Consider the following 19,496-nt stretch of genomic DNA (forward strand, 5'->3'; position numbering starts at 1 on the left):
AATGTTTATTTTCTGGAGGTATGAGTGAGAATGGATTCTTGAATCTTCAAGCTCTGGCCATAGATTCATTAACCAAACCAACTGTTTATTTTCTAGCAGTAGGAGTGAGAAGGGATTATTGAATCTTCAAGCTCCGGCCATAGATTCTTTGACCAAACAAACTGCTTATTTTCTAGAGGTTGGAGTGAGTAGGGATTGCAGAATTGGCAGTATCAAAAAAACAGTCATTACACCAACTGTAGAACTGTATCCAAAATGATGATTTTTGTCAAACCAGTGGAATAATATTCACTATAATACAGACCTGGCATCTGTAATTGTATGCCACACCCTTTCTTGGGGTAAAGAATTTCCTTTCCTACTCAGTATGTTCTGGCTGCAAGTAGTTCTTTAAGACAACTTAAACCCATATAATCTTTATGACAAATATTCTCTCTTATATATTGCTTTCTTATAGTGACAGATTTTTTCCCCATTATTTACCCTCACTCCCCTCAGCTGTTTGCTTCAATTCTAGTGCTTCTACCCTAGATGTCAAAGCCTGTATTGCACCTTCAGCAGTTTCTAATGATCCCTTTACTGTTTCTATTGTGCTGAACCAGGTCTTGAGGATATCCAGGTAGGATCCAGTAGGGATTGCTGAAACTTGAATTTGCTGAATTTCCTGTGATATCTCATTGTGAAAATTGGGGTCTCCACACTGCTGACTGAGGGTTGTCAATGTTGAGCTGATGCTATTCCAGCAGGTCTGATACTCCATGGCAGTCATCTTGCATGACTTAGCATGTCCGTACAGTTTATTTCTGTCTTCTCGCAAACTTTTTATCATGCCCTCTTCCTGCTGAGTCAGGGTAGGTATGATATTGTTAAAGAGAGCGGAGAGAAGTGTGACATCATAGTCTTCTATGTTTGTATTGCCTCCATTTGGTGGGAACAGGATGTCCATTTGGGACTGGTGTAATACCTTTCGTTTAAGAAGATTGTTGATGGTATTTTTGTTTTTGGCAAGATACTGGTCCAAAGTGCAGTTCTGAGTGACTGTGTGACGACTTAACAATTGTCTCAGAATCCTGGATCCAACATCAACCAACAGATATGTCAGACGCATGAATCTGTCTGTGTCACCAGCTGGCGGATATGGCATGGGAACAGCAGAAGCTGAAAGATAACAACAAGTGTACACGTTGTAAATGCAAAGAAAATTTCCTCAGGTTATGTATCTGTACTATAAAAAAAAAAAAAAAAAAAAAATAGAGGATATTCATACTGAATTTCCTAAAATTATATTAAGAAAGTATACTGGATTCATACTGAATTTCCTAAAATTATATTAACAAAGTATACTGGATTTATACTGAATTTCCTCAGACTATATTAAGAAAGCATACTGGATATACACGGAATTGCCTAAAATTATTTTTAAAAAGTATACTGGAGTTATACTGAATTGCCTAAAATTATATTAAGAAAGTATACTGGATTTATATTGAATTTCCTAAGACTATATTAAGAAAGTATACTAGATTTATACTGAATTTACAACTTAGATTATATTATATGCAAAATCATCTAACATGAATTTCATGATATAGAAGGTCCTTCTGATTCAATTTTGTCCAATTAAAAAAAATGGATGTTACTGCTGATTTAAGATGTTGTTTGTTTTTTCCTTTCCAAAAATCCATAATTATTATTATGATTATTTAATATGACTATCTATAAACGCTAATTCCTTGTAATAATTGTAATAAATAGCAACAAGACCAATATTAATCTGTCTTAAGTGATCATTGTAATAAACAGCAACAAGACCAATATTAATATTTCTTAAGTGATCATTGTTTTAAACATCCACAACAGACTTTACTACACTAACGTTATCTGATCCCATTGCTTTCAAATATTTGCTTTTCGCTTTGACAAAAACAAAAACTGATTGCCACTATGCCTTATTGTTGTCATTAAACATCTACAAACTTTGTCCAAGTGCAGCATTTGAGCAGTAAATATGGTTGCCTTCATATTAAAATCATTCAAGACCTGGCCAAGGCATCCTGCCTGATATAATCATTATCCAAGAAAGAAATGCATGCATGCGTCTGTATGAGAAACTGAAAAAGGGAAACTGATCTGTCTAATCATGAGTCAAAAAAGAAATGCATACAAATTTCTGTATGAAACAGACAAAGGGAAGCTGACTTGTCTAATCATGACTCAATAAAGAAATGCATACAAACTTATGTACGAGAGACAAAGGGAAGCTGACTTGTCTAATCATGAGTCAATTAAGAAATGCATACAAACTTCTGTACGAAACAGGCAAAGGGAAGCTGACTTATCTAATCATGACTCAATAAAGAAATGCATACAAACTTCTGTATGAAACGGACAAAGGGAAGCTGACTTATCTCATCATGACTCAATAAAGAAATGCATGCCAGTGTCTGTATGAGAAACTGACTAAGTTTACATGTTTTCTTGCTTAATGCTTACCAGATTCTTCTGCTTCTTCTCCTTGATTCACCTGAAACAGAAATGGTATTGTACTAAAAGTTTCAATAAAGGTTATAGATTCATCTCTATAATATGTTATTACCTAATTAGCATTAAGGTTTAATGTTCATTTAAATGTTAGGTTGTATTTGAGTCATCACTTAAATCTGAAATGTAATGCAATTGTCTGTTATTAGTTTTAATTCAATGTAAGGAAAGGAGATAAGGTCAAAGTTTAATTTTACAGAGTACAAAGCAAGACAAACCTTAGACTTAAAAACAGTCCTTATTAGTAACTACTGAATAATTTGAACAAGAGTCCCAAGAAGGGACTGATGCTCTGGTGGCCAGAAATAATTTTCAGGAAACTCAAGACGATTCCTTCTTTTTAATTGCTGAAATTCTACATACCAAATTTAGTAATAAAATCATGCTCTTACATTAGCTAGGTTCTCCAAATACATGAAACACCTGCATATGCAATACAAATTTCTTAATCATGAACTCTGGCCTGAATTGACACCGTGGATAAAATCTAGAAAAATAATTTTTTGTGAGAGGGGACCAACCCTGTATTATCTTACCACATCATATCATTCAATATAACCTACAGATATATCCCAAAACAGGGTTAAATGATAAAAATTCATTCACACACTTTTGTGTTATTATGCTTACATAATGTCTCGTGTACAGTGTTCCTCTCTTTAAAATTCAGTGTGTCAGAACATGTATATTATATTCACATTTGAATATGCACCAATATAAATGAAAAAGAAACCCCGTTATAGTAACATCATTCTCATCCACCAACATTTCCTATTATTTTGTGCACAAATAAAACTGGTCTGGTAAAAATAATTATTTCAGTCGGGGCTGTGTTACATTCTAATGAGAACACCATTAGTAAATATTTAAAATTAACCTAATGTCTACAAGACTTCTGTTTTGAACAGAAATTTAAGGGATTATTTGCATGTACTCACCTTTTCCTTGAACCAAAATTTAAGGAGTGGTTGTGACACAAGTATATGGCTCTTCTTATGGGAACGGCAGGGTACTCTGTCATGCATTTTGAGATGAGACACTGGAATCAGACTCTCAAGACTGTCTGCATCGGAATCAGGGCACTGAACATGCAGCTGTAGACTACTGCCAACATTTCCAATTAACTCGGACAGGTTCTTGAAGATAAATTTTCTCGCTTCACGACAACGCTCTGAAGACTTATTTGTATCTGTGACTCCACTTCCTGTTACCTGAGCAAAGACAACATAGTTTCTGAAATACAGGGTCAGTCTGTGATGAAGGTCAAGGTCAAAAATACAACATCCACAGTAGATTAGATTCTTAGATTCCTGTTTGGCAATGGGCCAATGTGTCAAACAGGCTCCAATAAGCCTATGAAAGACAGGTGGTGGTAGAAACTTCTCCGTAATCATGAAACAAAGGACTGATGTACTTTGATCCTCGGGGTGTGATTCAGGGGAGATAATTTCTTTTGGTGTTGCCTGGTGAAGCATGCATGGTACGAGGAAGTAATTCTCTTCCTGGAAAACAAGAAAGTGAGAGAGGCTTAGAATCATGAATCAAATGCTACTAAAGAAATTAAGATAGGTACATAGCTGCCAGGCTCACAATTAGTGAAAATGTGGATAAAAAGTCGTGAATTAGGACATGAATTAGTGAAAAATACCATGACAATAACTCCATCCACTCTGACCATCAATAATACACTATATCAAGATCGCAATATAAAACTAAACACTACATATATGCAGAAATATATCTGCACTTCTATTTATTATGGTATTCATAAACTTCTTTTGTTCTTGTAGTTATTTATCAAGACATGATACTGTGGCAGACTTGAACTTCCTCAACTGCTTGATCGTAAATTTGTTTTCTAAACAGTTCAGACTTCTTGCCTGCTGGTTGATCTTGGTGACTAAAATTGCTGACAAATTTTCTGCAGCTAAGGAGGCCCTAAAGTCTGTCTAATTTTCCTCACAAGAGAAAATACTCTTTTGCTGTCACTGTTGCTGTGAGGAATGCACATGAGCTGCAGCACTTTTGGTTCTTCCACAGAAAAATTTGGAAGCGATCTTCGAGTCCAGGAACATTGGTCGGAACAAATGTTTAGTATGGTCTCCAGCTGATAAAGTTAGATTGTGTTCAACATGAAAACTCACAAATAATGCTTCAGTGTTGGTAGCTTTCAGGTCTTCAGCCGATGGCTTAAAATATTCCAGAGCTGAAATATGCGAATTCTTAATTTTCCCAACTTCTACGTGTTTTTGAAACCGATGTGCTTCCTCATATAGTCTCTGGGACCTAGCTACAGTGTTGTAGCCTCAACTTGATTTGTTGTTGAGGCTATGAACTGATCTCATATCATGTACATTCCAAATTAAACTTCACTTTTTGAGCAATACATTTCTTTTTCCTTGGTGGTGAAGACATGTTCAAAATCTTACATGCAATGCTGATCGGTACCTCAAATCAGTGTTGGTGACGCATGCGCAGAGCAAAATTCCGGTTAGGCCTCAGTTTCTCTCAAAAGCATTTGTAAAATTACTCTTATACATATAGATTAAAATGGCTAAAATGCTAGCTACCGGGCCAACTGTATTAATTGGCTGTAGTTCTACTGATATCGCGAACAGCAATACCGGCCCGTTTCGGCAACTGCGAATATCACGACTAGCGCTTAACGGGAAATCGGTTATTTTATTAAAGATTTAAAATAATTGAGAATTGGAGAATTTGTGAATTTTTGGCTTGCGGCATGAATCCCTGAAAATGTGAAATTCATGCCAAATTTGTGATGGTTGGCAGCTATGTAGGTACCCAAACAACCTTTCAAACAATAATTGCTTCCATGAGATATGAACCTTTATTTTACCTACTTGATAACATCAGACCTGCCAAACCTGAAGAGTCAGTCTCAGTAAGGCAATTGATTTGTCCGTAATACTGACTAGTTTTCAGTTAGACATAACAAAATATCAATAACTGCTATTGTAAAGCTGGAAAATGTGATTAAAAGTTGGACGCATCAACGATAAACATTATGTTCAACTGAAATGTTTCCAAAGTACGCGTAGACTTTATTTACCACCAGTACAGTTGCACAAAATCTAGTTCCAAATCCTATGCAGCTCAATGGCCTGGTGCTCTCTCTCAACTTGACATAATTCTTGGAAATTGTTTTCTATTTCACATGACGATGGCAATCATATCTCCCGCCACGAGTCATACACAAATTGGCATGTGATGTCCAATAAACATATTTGTGTCCTTTCCAGCTTTTATTCACAAGAATCTGAATACTCCATTAAATTCTTCTTTGTTGGTCATTAACACGTTTCTAGTTCTAGATTATTTCCCCTTTCTTCTTAAAAATGCATCTCTTTCTGGATGCCATTTTTAAAAATTATATAATCAACAGTTTGATCATGCAGACGCTAGATATGAACAAAATGTTCATTTTAAAGCATCTGGGGTACTGCTATAAAGTTAGTCTGGTTCCCGGGCTAATTGCACTAATTCTAAGATAAAACCAGGATCCAAATAAAACAAGGATGAACCAATTATCCGGATTTTGCAGCAATGATCATTTATCCATAGTTTTTGCTATTATGCTGTAAGTTCGTATTTTAAGGGCAATTTTCTTAAGACTTATGACAAAATTTTAAGAGTTGGCAGGTCTGTAATATCATTGAGACATCAACCATTATTTTACCTACCTGATAATGTTATTGAGACATTAACTCTTATTGTACCTACCTGACAATCCCAATCAGAAATGAAACCTTATTTTACCTACTTGATAATGCCACGGATATATGAACCCTGTTTTTTACCTTATACCTGATAATGTCAATTAAATATTAACCCTTAATGTACCTGCTTTATAACGCGATTGGGATATGGACCCTTCTTGATCGTACTTGACAATGCCGAAGAGAGATGAACCTGTATTGTACTTATATGATGGGGGCCCTGAGTGGACGAGTGGTCAAAAGTGCTCTCCATTACAGATCACTGCCATCTCACCTCTTTCTGCATGGGTTTGAGTCTTGGATTCAGCCAATGTTGGTATGTGAGAAAGTTTGCCAGTAGCTTCTCGTGGTTCTTTCAGGTTTTTTCCCGGGTTCTTCCTCCACCATTAATACTGGCCGCCATGTATAGCCTATTGTGTGCTGAAAAATGGCGTTAAACCCCACAACAACAACAACTTACTTGATAATGCCATCGAGATCTGAACCAGTAACTTAACTACTTGTTAATACCACTGAGATATGAACCTTTGATATATCTATTCATAAAGACATTGAGATATAAATATATGTGGAGTGGCCCTCAAATAACTTCACCTCAGACCTGTCACTATGTTTGAAGTATGTGATATCTGTGGAGTGACCTCCAAAAAACTTCACCTTAGACCTGTCACTATGTTAGAAGTATGTGATATCTGATGAGTGACCTCCAAGAAACTTCACATTAGACCTGTCACTAAGCTAGCAGTATTTGATTTATGTCAAGTATCCCCATGATGCCACATCAACATCATTTCCCCCTCATTTACAGGCCTGAACAGTGAATGCTTTCTGTCAGAGTTGATATAATTGTGCATTATTTGTACATTAAGTTGGGTAAATGTCTACTATTATGTGCATTTTGTATATGAAATGGGGAAAATGTCTACTATTTTGTGCATTTTTTAAATTAAGTTGGGTAAATAATTTTTTTACAGTTATGTGCATTTTGTAAATTAGATTTGGTAAATGTCTACTATTGTGTGCATTTTGTACATGAAGTTGGGTAAATGTCTACTATTGTGTGCATTTTGTACATCAACTTGTGTAAGTGTTAATCACATCAAGCTTTGGTAAAAGTTTATTACATTAAGTTCGTTAACTGTTTACTGTTCTATGCATTTCTAAATAAAGTTTGGTAAATGTTTGTCTACTGTTAGTAACAGCCACAAACCAGAAGTCATTTTTCATTTTTTTAAAATTTCTTTTAGTAATGGTGGGCATTTATGACAGCCAGTAAGCACCATTTTGAAAAATATATTCTCTTCTAAAATGTATAAATTCAGAAGTCATTTCTTTTTCCTTCATTTTTTAGAAATGGTTACCATATATGACGGCATATAATTTTGAGCCCACTTTAAATACCTTTATAATGGATTTAAAACAGATGCTTTGGTCCAATTATTTCAAGCATTCCTTTTTCTAATGGTGGCCACATTTTTAAGGTCGTCAACATCCTTTGTACCAATGCACGACAAATAATGGACAAGGCTATTGTTGTAACTTATTATATATCCAATGGACAATGCATGACAGATGAAGGACAATACATTATATGGATATAATTGATCTTATATCATCTGGCAGACAATGCATGACAGATGAAGGACAATACTATTATTGTAACTGGTCTTATATCCAGTGGACAATGCATGCCAGATGAAGGACAGTACCATTATTGTAACTGGTCTTATATCCAGTGGACAATGCGTGACAGATCAAGAACAATACTATTATTGTAATTGGTCTTATATCCAGTGGACAATGCGTGACAGATGAAGGACAATACTATTATTGTAATTGGTCTTATATCCAGAGGACAATGAACGACAGATGAAGGGCAATATCATTATTGTAATTGGTCTTATATCCAGTGGACAATGCATGACAGATGAAGGGCAATACTATTATTGTAATTGGTCTTATATCCAGAGAACAATGCATGACAGATGAAGGGCAATACTCTTATTGTAACTGGTCTTATATCCAGTGGACAATACATGACAGATGAAGGACAGTACTATTATTATAATTGGTCTTATATCCAGAGGACAATGCATGACAGATGAAGGACACCACCATGTGTGTAATTGGTATTAAGGCAAGGTCAGCTAAAATCCAAACTCAATGTATCAATATAATACCAAAATTCTAATGGAGTAACTCCCAAACCAAAATGCATCCTTGTGGTAAGCTTGCTGTATACAAAATCTAATGGAATAACTCCCAAACCAAAATGCATCCTTGTGGTAAGCTTGCTGTATACCAAATCTAATGGAGTAACTCCCAAACCAAAATGAATCCTTGTGGTTAGCTTGCTGTATACCAAATTTAATGGAGTAACTCCCAAACCAAAATGCATCCTTGTGGTAAGCTTGCTGTATACCAAATTATAATGGAGTAACTCCCAAACCAAAATGCATCCTTGTGGTAAGCTTGCTGTATACCAAATTATAATGGAGTAACTCCCAAACCAAAATGCATCCTTGTGGTAAGCTTGCTGTATACCAAATTTAATGGAGTAACTCCCAAACCAAAATGCATCATTGTGGTTAGCTTGCTGTATACCAAATTTAATGGAGTACTCCAAAACCAAAATGCATCCTTGTGGTTAGCTTGCTTTATACCAAATTTAATGGAGTAACTCCCAAACCAAAATGCATCATTGTGGTTAGCTTGCTGTATACCAAATCTAATGAAGTAACTCCCAAACCAAAATGAATCCTTGTGGTAAGCTTGCTGTATACCAAATCTAATGGAGTAACTCCCAAACCAAAATGCATCCTTGTGGTAAGCTTGCTGTATACCAAATTATAATGGAGTAACTCCCAAACCAAAATGCATCCTTGTGGTAAGCTTGCTGTATACCAAATTATAATGGAGTAACTCCCAAACCAAAATGCATTATTGTGGTTAGCTTGCTGTATACCAAATTATAATGGAGTAACTCCCAAACCAAAATGCATCATTGTGGTTAGCTTGCTGTATACCAAATTCTAATGGAGTAACTCCCAAACCAAAATGCATCATTGTGGCAAGCTTGCTGCATACCAGATTTAATGGAGCAACTCCCAAACCAAAATGCATCATTGTGGTTAGCTTGCTTTATACCAAATTTAATGGAGTAACTCCCAAACCAAAATGCATCCTTGTGGTAAGCTTTCTGTATACCAAATTCTAATGGAGTAACTCCCAAAGCAAAATGCATCCTTGTGGTAAGCTTTCTGTATACCAAATCTAATGGAGTAACTCCCAAACCAAAATGCATCCTTGTGGTAAGCTTTCTGTATACCAAATTCTAATGGAGTAACTCCCAAACCAAAATGCATCCGTGTGGTAAGCTTTATGTATACCAAATTCTAATGGAGTAACTCCCAAACCAAAATGCATCCTTGTGGTAAGCTTTCTGTATACCAAATCTAATGGAGTAACTCCCAAACCAAAATGCATCATCGTGGTTAGCTTGTATCATCAAAATAAGCTTGTCAATAAATAGTTGTTAGCTTGTACAAGCATGGCACCATTTATGGTCATTTTCTTGCCAGTATCAACAAGTTTGCACAATTCATAGGCTTCCATATATTCTCAGACTCAATTTCCTAAAGAATTTGTGTTCACTGCTTGCTGTATGCATATTAACTGCAAATACGTCTTAAACATTTCAGATAGCAAATGTACAATAAATAATTTTATGCTAAAGGTGACCTCAGTTAAGTTAATAATGTGGATTATTTCATTTCCAGCAATTATATTTTGTTACAATTAATATTACCAAATATATATATTTTTAATGTGGTAAGTATCAAAACTTACTACAACTACTACTAATACTAAAAATAAATAAACTGTTGTTGTCGTTGTAGGGTTTAATGCCATTTTTCAGCACATGATAGGCTATACATGGCAGCCAGTATTTATGGTGAAGGAAGAACCCTGGAAAACCCCGGGAAGAACCACCGACCCACGAGAAGCTACTGGCAAGCTTTCTCACATACCCACATTGGCCGAATCCTAGACTCGAACCCACGCAGACAGAGGCGAGATGGCAGTGATCCATAACGGAGAGCTCTTTAGACCACTCGGCCACTCGGGGCCCCGTAAAAATAAATAAATAAATAATAATAATAATAATAATAATAATAAAGTCCATTATTTACAGACGCAAGATAAGTAGATGATTATGATTTTATTTCCTGTCATTATATATTTCTATGCAATATCAATGCTCAAATAATGAGAATTTTTTTAACAAAAAGGGGAAGAAAAAAACAGCCATTAATGATAAAATTATATTGTTCTGAAGCTTTTGCTTGTCATCATGTATAGTTATGTGTCCCTTTTGTTGTTACTGTAAATGTTGTTGTGAATAGTATGAAATAGTATCACTACTATTACTATTATTATTTTCAGCTGCCAGAAGAAACAAATTATTGTCATTTCTTCACATACTAAAAAAAAGCTTAAAATATATATAATGTTTTCCGAGAAAGAGACAGAGAGAGACCCATCCCCTACCAACATTCTATAAAGAATTAAGGTTCATGAATTTTGCTTTTCTAAACAAAAAGAAATCAAATAATAAAATCACGCAAGATGAAATACAGTGACATACACCTAATTTGGCATCGTGACATCAACAGTGGTTACTTCCCTTGTTTTCAGTCTTGAGACTGGTTTACAAATTGAGATCTACATAAAACATACCCGAGTCACCAAAACAAAGGGCAGCCTCGGTTTCAAAGAGGATCCATTTTCAAAATTGAACCATCACAATTTAGCTTGTTATTTCGGGAAATTTCATTGCAAGCAGTAACAATACGTGTGCAGTAACCGATCATGGAATGCCAGTGACAATTTAAATCATGGAGTTATCATGTTGGTGAATAAAATCAAACATTTTGTATTTTGCCCATTTACCAGACTGTAGTTTGGTGGCCGATTATACTATAACTTGTGAAATATATCTCTAATGTGGAACGTCTATGAAATACCATTGCCAAAGAGGTAAATTGTCAAATATGTTGTCCAGGTTACATGTTGCTGTAATCTATTTCAGTGGATGATACCTGATTCTACAATAAGTAGGGGAGGATGCATAATTTTATACTGAGAGGACTTTGTTTAGAAGAGGTGGTTCAGTGTAATTCAAGTGGCTGACATTCTTGTTTTTCACCTAATAGTGTAGTTTTAACAGAAGGGAGGGGAATGTAACCGTTTGACAGCATCCTTCCCCAACTGGATTTCTATATGAATGTGAAGTGAAATGTTTCTGAAGCCATGCAGCAAAAATGTGAAGATTTTCCCACATATTCAAGAAAATGTCCATGTGAGATTCCTCAGACTGAACAGCTTGCCTTTCTGTTTATCTGTCAGAATTTCTGGAATGTTTCCTCAATACATTGGATATGATCCTGCTCATGTGAATTTCAGAATTGGCTAGATTCTATTGGTCATGTGAGTTCTACCTAATTTGCATGTTAAAATGAACACAAGACTAACATGAGTTAGATCTCATTTGAGAATAATGTGTGCAAAAAGGCAGCCAATCTTGGTGTAGTTTTAATTGTATCTTACAGTAAAACTATTCCAGAGTACTTTCTTGTTTAACATGATCTTTATAAACTGGTAATAATAATAATAATAATGACCTTATTTAAAGAGGGTAACACAATTAGCTAAGAACTAATCTACCTTGAGGCCCTCATACAAAGGAATTTATTTATTTTAGCTGCATCTCTGAAGCCACTGGATATATTGGGTTTGGAAGAAGGAAATTTCTAGGTAATTTAAACTAAGCTGATACGGCATTTGTAATCTGAATAACATGACTTTGCGTTCCATAAAGTATTATGATAATTTCAAATAAAACCTGAATACACCATTAATGGTCCAAGTTGTTTTACAGTGTATGGTAAATGCAGTATCTGATGTAAATTTACTTACATGTGCTTTTCACAATGCAGATAATTTGCAGAAGAATTTTCTAAGAAGTTCATATTTTCATAAAACCATTTTGAGAACGTTTTACTTGAAAGAAGGCTGTTTCAAGATATGTGTATTGTTTTTAATAAATCTACTTCAGAAATAGATGAAATCTGTTCCTTTGATTTCAGATTTATTTTATATATAATTTCCTTTCTAATTTAACTACAACAATTTTATCAGGAACAGTATTCTTGAATGGCCTTAATGTCATTCTTCATGCAACACGTTTATATCAATGAACCAAGCATAAGCTTGCACAAGCTCATTTGTCTATGCAAGCTTGAGCAAGCTCGTTCATGTTTCATGCAGGCTTGCACAAGCTTGTTTTTTTCTCTACACAAACTTGCAATATTTATTTGATGAAATACTTAAAATGGCCACCATGGTAGGAGACTCTTAACCAGCTCCTGAAACATTCGGAAATACAGCTGTACAGAAGAAAATATACTAGTTCTAAGTGCTACCAGCAACTAATTTAGGCAGTGCAAAAAGTGTCATGGTAACTTAGCAAACTCAGTCTGTGGATATAAATACAGATTTGCATGAAATACAATACAGGGACATCAAATAGTTTGATGAGGAAATGTTCTTAAATAATTTAGTTTGCAAACCCTTCCAATCAGTCTGCACTATAGCTGATGTCAACACTGCCTTGGACAAATGGTATCAGATGTTCAATGCAGCCTTAGACAAGCATGCCCCAATTAAAACAAAAAGGGTTAAACACCAAATTACACCCAAGAGGATTACCCCTGAGATCAATGAGGCTAGGTACCTAAGAGATAGTTTCCACAGGAAAAAAGACATGAAAGGTATAGAAAGTGGAGAAATACAACTAAGCACCTGATAGATAAGGCAAAAGAGAACTACTATAAACAGGCTATTAATGAAAGTAAGAGTACCAAAACATTGTGGAAGCATCTAAAAGAGCTGAACCCACCCAAGAACAGTTGTCTTCCCCCTAGACTTAAGCAAAATGATGATATAGCAACATCTGTACAAGACATTGTGGAAATGTTCAACAATTTCTTCATAAGCATCTCCAGTAACAGTATTGAGAACCAGACTAACACCCCAATTGAACTTGATGCTCTTCTATTATTTATAAGAGCTAAAACTCCTGATGATAATTATTTTTCAATAGCTAATGTTAGTGAAGCTGATGTTTTTGATATGCTAATTAAGGTTGACATTAATAAATCCTCTGGATTGGATGGTATTGGTCCACGAATTCTTAAAATTGCTCTACCAGTAATAACAAAGTCACTAACGCATATCATAAATTTAAGTATAATGAGTGGTAATTTTCCAGAAACGCTGAAATGTGCAAAGGTTACACCTGTCTTTAAGAAAGGAGAAAAGGAGGATCCAGGAAATTACAGACCAATATCAATTCTACCTGTATTGTCAAAACTATTTGAAAAGCATGTAGCTATTCAGGTCTATATAGCTTTCGAAACATACTCTTTATTTCATAAAGCACAATCAGGATTTAGAAAGTATCACTCGTGCCAAACAGAACTTACCAAATTGATTAATCTTTGGCTGAAGGAAATGGAAAATGGACATATGACTGGGATCGTTTTCCTTGACTTCAAGAAAGCCTTTGATCTTGTTGATCATGAAATTCTGCTGCAAAAGTTGAACTGTGACAGGTTTGACAATCCTTCTTTAAACTGGTTTAGATCATACCTAAACCAAAGGTCTCAACAAGTAAGCATTGGCAATATTAGCTCTCAAACTCGCATTATTCATTCAGGAGTCCCTCAAGGCTCAGTTTTGGAACCTCTCCTCTTCCTTATCTTTATCAATGATCTACCATTAAATAATGAATCCAAAAACACAGATTTGTTTGCAGATGATGCAACCTTGTATACATCTAGTTCTCACACTGAAGTTATCCAAATGAGATTAAATTCAGACCTTATTAGAGTCCAGAACTGGGCACAACAAAATAGGATGGTAATTAATGAAGGTAAAACAAAATGTATGATTTTGGGGACATCCCAAAAGCTACACAGGTCAGGGAACCCAAAACTATCTCTTGCAATAAATAATCATCCATTAGAAAATGTCAAACATGAAAGGCTTGTAGGTGTGTCTGTAGATACCAATTTATTATGGATTGACCATATTGATAAGCTTTGTAAAACAGTGTCATCCAAAATTGCCTTCTCAGCAGAATCAAGAAATATTTACCTATGGAAACTCGCAATCTATACTACAAGTCATATATTCTTCCAACAATGGATTATTGTTCATATGTATGGGGAAACTGTGCTAAATCTGAGCTTGACAAGATTTATAAACTTCAGAAACGAGCAGCACGTGTAATTTTAGCTGCATCTGTTGATCATCCCTCAACAGCATTATTTACAGAACTCAAATGGTTCACAATATACGACAGGATAGATTTTCACAAGGCAGTTCTTTTATATAAATGTCTACGTGGAACTGCACCAGAGTATCTTCAGGACTTATTCAGGCCTTTTTCAACACAATACCAGTTGAGATCAATATCACATGGAAACCTTCTAATACCAAAACCAAGAACAGAGCAATTTAAAAAGAGTTTTCAATACTCTGGTATAGTTCTATGGAATACGCTTCCACTACATGTAAAATTTGCCAAGGTGGATGCTTTAATCACTTAGGCCACTGGATCGGTCTGCAGCAATATGAAGCAGCTTGAAGAAAACCAAGTCCAATACTGGAATTAAGAAAACCACCCTTCATGGAGACCTTTAACATAGGACACAAAATGTGGAATAGGACACCTTATAGTAGTAACACAAGAATGCCACATTCTGTGAAGACTTTTGAGACAAGACCGTTGACATCGAAGAGGACAGATTATGGCGATAACATGGATAAGAAAACCACATTCCATGATGACTTTTGAGTCAGGACCGTTGACGTCAAACATGATACACATTATAGCGATACAATGGATAAGAATAACACGTTCCATGATGACTTTTGGGACAGGACCATTGACGTTGAACATGACACACATTATGGGGATAACATGGATAAGAATACCATATTTCAGGATGACTTTTGAGAGAGGACCATTGACGTCAAACATGGCACACATTATGGTGATAACATGGATAAGAATAACACGTTCCATGATGACCTTTAATCTCAAAGAACTCTGAATTGATGCATTGAAAGAAAATTGCATTCAGGAACATCAGATATGTTTTCCCTCATTATAACACACTTAAGTATAGCAGTACCCTTCTGACATTGTGGTGTAAGTGTCCACAGAGTCCAAAGGTATTGTGAATAAAACACTAAATATCATTTTCCCTCATTATAACATAACCTCTTTTATGACATGGTAGTGGTAATGACAGTGCACAGGAAAGTGTGATAAAGAAGAATTAAAATGTTATCCCTCACTATAACACCCTTCACAATACCACTAAACATTATATAATGTGATATGGGTTTCAACATTAGAAGGAAAGTGTGACGGAAAACTTTAAATGAAGTGTTTCTTCAATATGTCACTACACCTTTTACATGAGTATTGATCATCAAATTATTTTTTATCATTTGCGTCTTGAATGAATTTTAGTTTAGCTGCTGATGAATAAGACCCAAATACTGTCATTTGATATTAATAAATACATTACTAGACTGACACTGTCATTTCATATTAATACATACATTACTACACTGAAAGCCCTCAAAACGAAGAACCCATGGGAATCCATTTCAAATTAATAAATACATTACTACACTGAAAGCCCTCAAAATGAAGAACCCATGGGAATACATTTCATATTAATAAATACATTACTTCACTGAAAGCCTTCAAAACGAAGAACCCATGGGAATCCATTTCATATTAATAAATATATTACTACACTGAAAGCCTTCAAAATGAAGAACCCATGGGAATCCATTTCATATTAATAAATACATTACTTCACTGAAAGCCTTCAAAACGAAGAACCCATGGAATCCATTTCATGTTAATAAATACATTACTTCACTGAAAGCCTTCAAAACAAAGAACCCATGGGAATCCATTTCATATCAATAAATACATTACTACACTGAAAGCCCTCAAAATGAAGAACCCATGGGAATCCATTTCTTATTAATAAATACATTACTACACTGAAAGCCTTCAAAACGAAGAACCCATTGGAATCCATTTTGTGGGAGCAGATTTTGTTTTGCTGAGGTTGTTAAATACATGGTTCCCACGCTTTTTCCAGGATGAAAGTATTTTTTTCAAGGTTCACATATGACCATTACTGAATGGAATTAAAGAAATTTTAGATCATAAAACGTGCATTTTCTAAATCTAAAATGTTTCTCTTTCAAGGCTCTCCAAAAACAGTGAAGTCAAAAAAGATGACCATGTATAAAAACACAAAATGTATCACACGAAATAAGTTTGATTATATTTCTATAAATTGGCATGTAAAGTCATTTCATTGTACGGAATACAAATTCTAACTTACTGTGTTGCATTATGTTGCTAAGTGGGAACAACATAATGAACATAAATTATGTTTTGTTTCCTTTCAAATCTTTAATTCTACAGAATTCTATAGCAATATATATATATATATATATATATATATATATATATATATATATATATATACCCCACTCCCTCAATAACTCGCGCACCCGCTTATAACATAGTGTCAGGCGTGGATCCCAATTTTTAACTCGCAAATGCCCAAAAAATGCATCCTTATTTGTTGAAATTGAACAAAATCACGATCAAAATTGGTAAAGCAAACTTTGATGTATCGCTCGTTTTATTGTTGAAAACGGTAGATAGGACCTGGAAATTTTAATAAACACAACGAAATATCAAATTTAAAAATAACTCATACAATTACTTTACATTTTCTTTCCAAACGACAGTCCTAGTACACCGCAATTAACGATATGTAAGGAAATTTTGATCAATGAAAATGTCACTTACATCGAGTGGAGGCAGTGCTTTAATAAATAAATACAAATTAAATACATTTTTTATCAATTGAAATTTGTGTTCTTGTTCCATCTTTTAGTTCCTTTCAAGTGTAATCATCATAAGTGCAATGTGTCCTATTGTAATTAAATGTAAAATGGATCAATCTACAGTAACAGCTATGTCCGCGAGCCTTTCTCACAGAACCTGATTAAGTGCCAACCGTGTTTGGATAACTGAGGTGCAGAAGTATTTGTTGTATTGTTGCACTGAATTAAAAGCTGGCCTCCTTAACATTATCATGTCAATTATGTATTTTGAATTACATAAAGGAGGTGGAATAAAAGAAAAGTTAAAAGGCACAAAAATTGGACTAACTTAAAATCTAGCAGCCTCTGTCGTATGTCGGGTGAACTCACTTCATTTGATCAATCGAACACTGTAATAAACGTTATTGTGTATGTAACAGAAACTACCTTAAATTAACCAACTCTTTCATAACTGTGATCAAAGCAAACAAGGCAGCAAAGCGAAAAGAATACTTCGTAAAATAAAGAGCTTGATTTCACAGATACGGACCATAGTAGGCAAGCAAGTTTTAACTGGAAACTTGGATTAAAATGTATATTGTTTTAAGGTATACATTTCCATCTTTTATTTAATGTATTTATTTGTATCATTCCTAAAAGATACATATTAAACCGGATTTTCTGGGTTGCCAGTTCAAGGTCATGGAGTGGTCTTCATGTTGACATAGAAATCACATTTTCTTATGCATTTCAAGTCGAAATGCCAGATATTTTTGTACATTTTATGAATATCACTTTTGTTATTTAAATTGCGATCATTCTTTCTTGATACTAAATGGATTTTTGACCCAAAATAACATGTGATCCAATGTTTACAGGAATGACATGTCATTGTGCACAATTACCCGACGTGCAGAATTGGCCGACATGGTGGTATATATATAAAAAAACAATACGAGCCCCTGTATCAATACAGGTTTGGGGACTGGTTTAACGAATTACTAGAAGACAAGTTGATTTTACAGAGTTTTCAGTCCTTGAAATGATTGTCAAAGAAACATCTGACAAATGAGATGACTATAACTTTATATAGTATTCCATAATGTACTCCATAATACTCCATGTAATTCATAATATACTCCATAATACTCCATGTAATTCATAATGTACTCCATAATACTCCATGTAATTCATAATGTACTCCATAATACTCCATGTAATTCATAATGTACTCCATAATACTCCATGTAATTCATAATGTACTCCATAATACTCCATGTAAGTCATAATGTACTCCATAAAATTCATAATGTACTCCATAATACTCCATGTAATTCATAATTTACTCCATAATGCTCCATGTAATTCATAATGTACTCCATAATACTCCATGTAATTCATAATGTTTGAATATTCCCTCTATTTCATGATGTTTGAATACTCTATGTAATCCATAATGTTTGAATATTCCATGTACTACATATATTTGAATCAGTGTTTACCTTTACGCACATTTGTGCCTCAGGGACGCACGCTGGAGAAAATTGATGCACACATTTTGTTACCGCGCGTTATTTTGACGCAAAGGATTTTTATATTATGATCATGATTTATTTAATACCCAATGCACTGGACGATGGATGGCATTGTATATACTTTGCGTATAGGCATTGACTGGTTCCCCGCTTTGTCTGCTCCCTGCCTTGTGCTCCTCTATTCGTATAGCAAAGTGCAACGCAGGGAACATATAAAACAATGAACCAGACTAGCAAAGGCAATGTTATGATGGAGTAGCTTCCCCTAATCTCACGAGCTTCTCGCGATTTCCATCGAGCACAGCAAGCTGTTCTAGATATTTATCATCAAGGTTCATTGCACTTGAAAGTGATCTACAGATTAAAATGCAATGTACTAAAATAATTAGCGAAGAAAGTGAAAGAAGCAGAACACAAAAGAGTAAATGTGGATCTAACTTTAATGAAAAATGGAGAAAATAATTCCCTTGACTGGAATACGGTATTCATACATTAGGATTACTGGTGTGACTTACGAAAGCGTGATTGCAAAGACTGCAAAAGTGAATAATCCTTTCGTGACAGGATTTTAGAATTTTGAAAAATAGGCCCTCGTTCGCCATAAGATATCTAGAAAAAGCACATTATAACCTAAGACATTATTTCACAACATAGAAATCAGTAAACTTGCAGACATAAATGCGTT

General features: G+C 34.8%; 1 protein-coding gene across 1 annotated transcript in view; it reads right to left on the reverse strand.

Annotated features, from left to right (window-relative positions):
- Positions 1 to 345: 345 nt before the first annotated feature.
- Positions 346 to 19,496, reverse strand: part of LOC149772548 (uncharacterized) — a 160,149-nt gene continuing 140,998 nt past the window's right edge. Inside the window, exons 13-15 of the mRNA XM_089947648.1 lie at positions 3,480 to 4,043; positions 2,494 to 2,524; positions 346 to 1,158 (exon numbers count right to left, since the gene is read on the reverse strand). Coding sequence (XP_089803774.1) covers positions 476 to 1,158; positions 2,494 to 2,524; positions 3,480 to 4,043 — 1,278 coding nt within the window. The 3' untranslated portion in view covers positions 346 to 475. The remainder of the gene's footprint in view (positions 1,159 to 2,493; positions 2,525 to 3,479; positions 4,044 to 19,496) is intronic.

The sequence above is a fragment of the Sinohyriopsis cumingii genome, unplaced genomic scaffold (genome assembly GCF_028554795.1).
Source record: "Sinohyriopsis cumingii isolate HCF-2022 unplaced genomic scaffold, ASM2855479v2 utg001397l, whole genome shotgun sequence".
Classification (NCBI taxonomy): Eukaryota; Metazoa; Mollusca; class Bivalvia; order Unionida; family Unionidae; genus Sinohyriopsis; species Sinohyriopsis cumingii.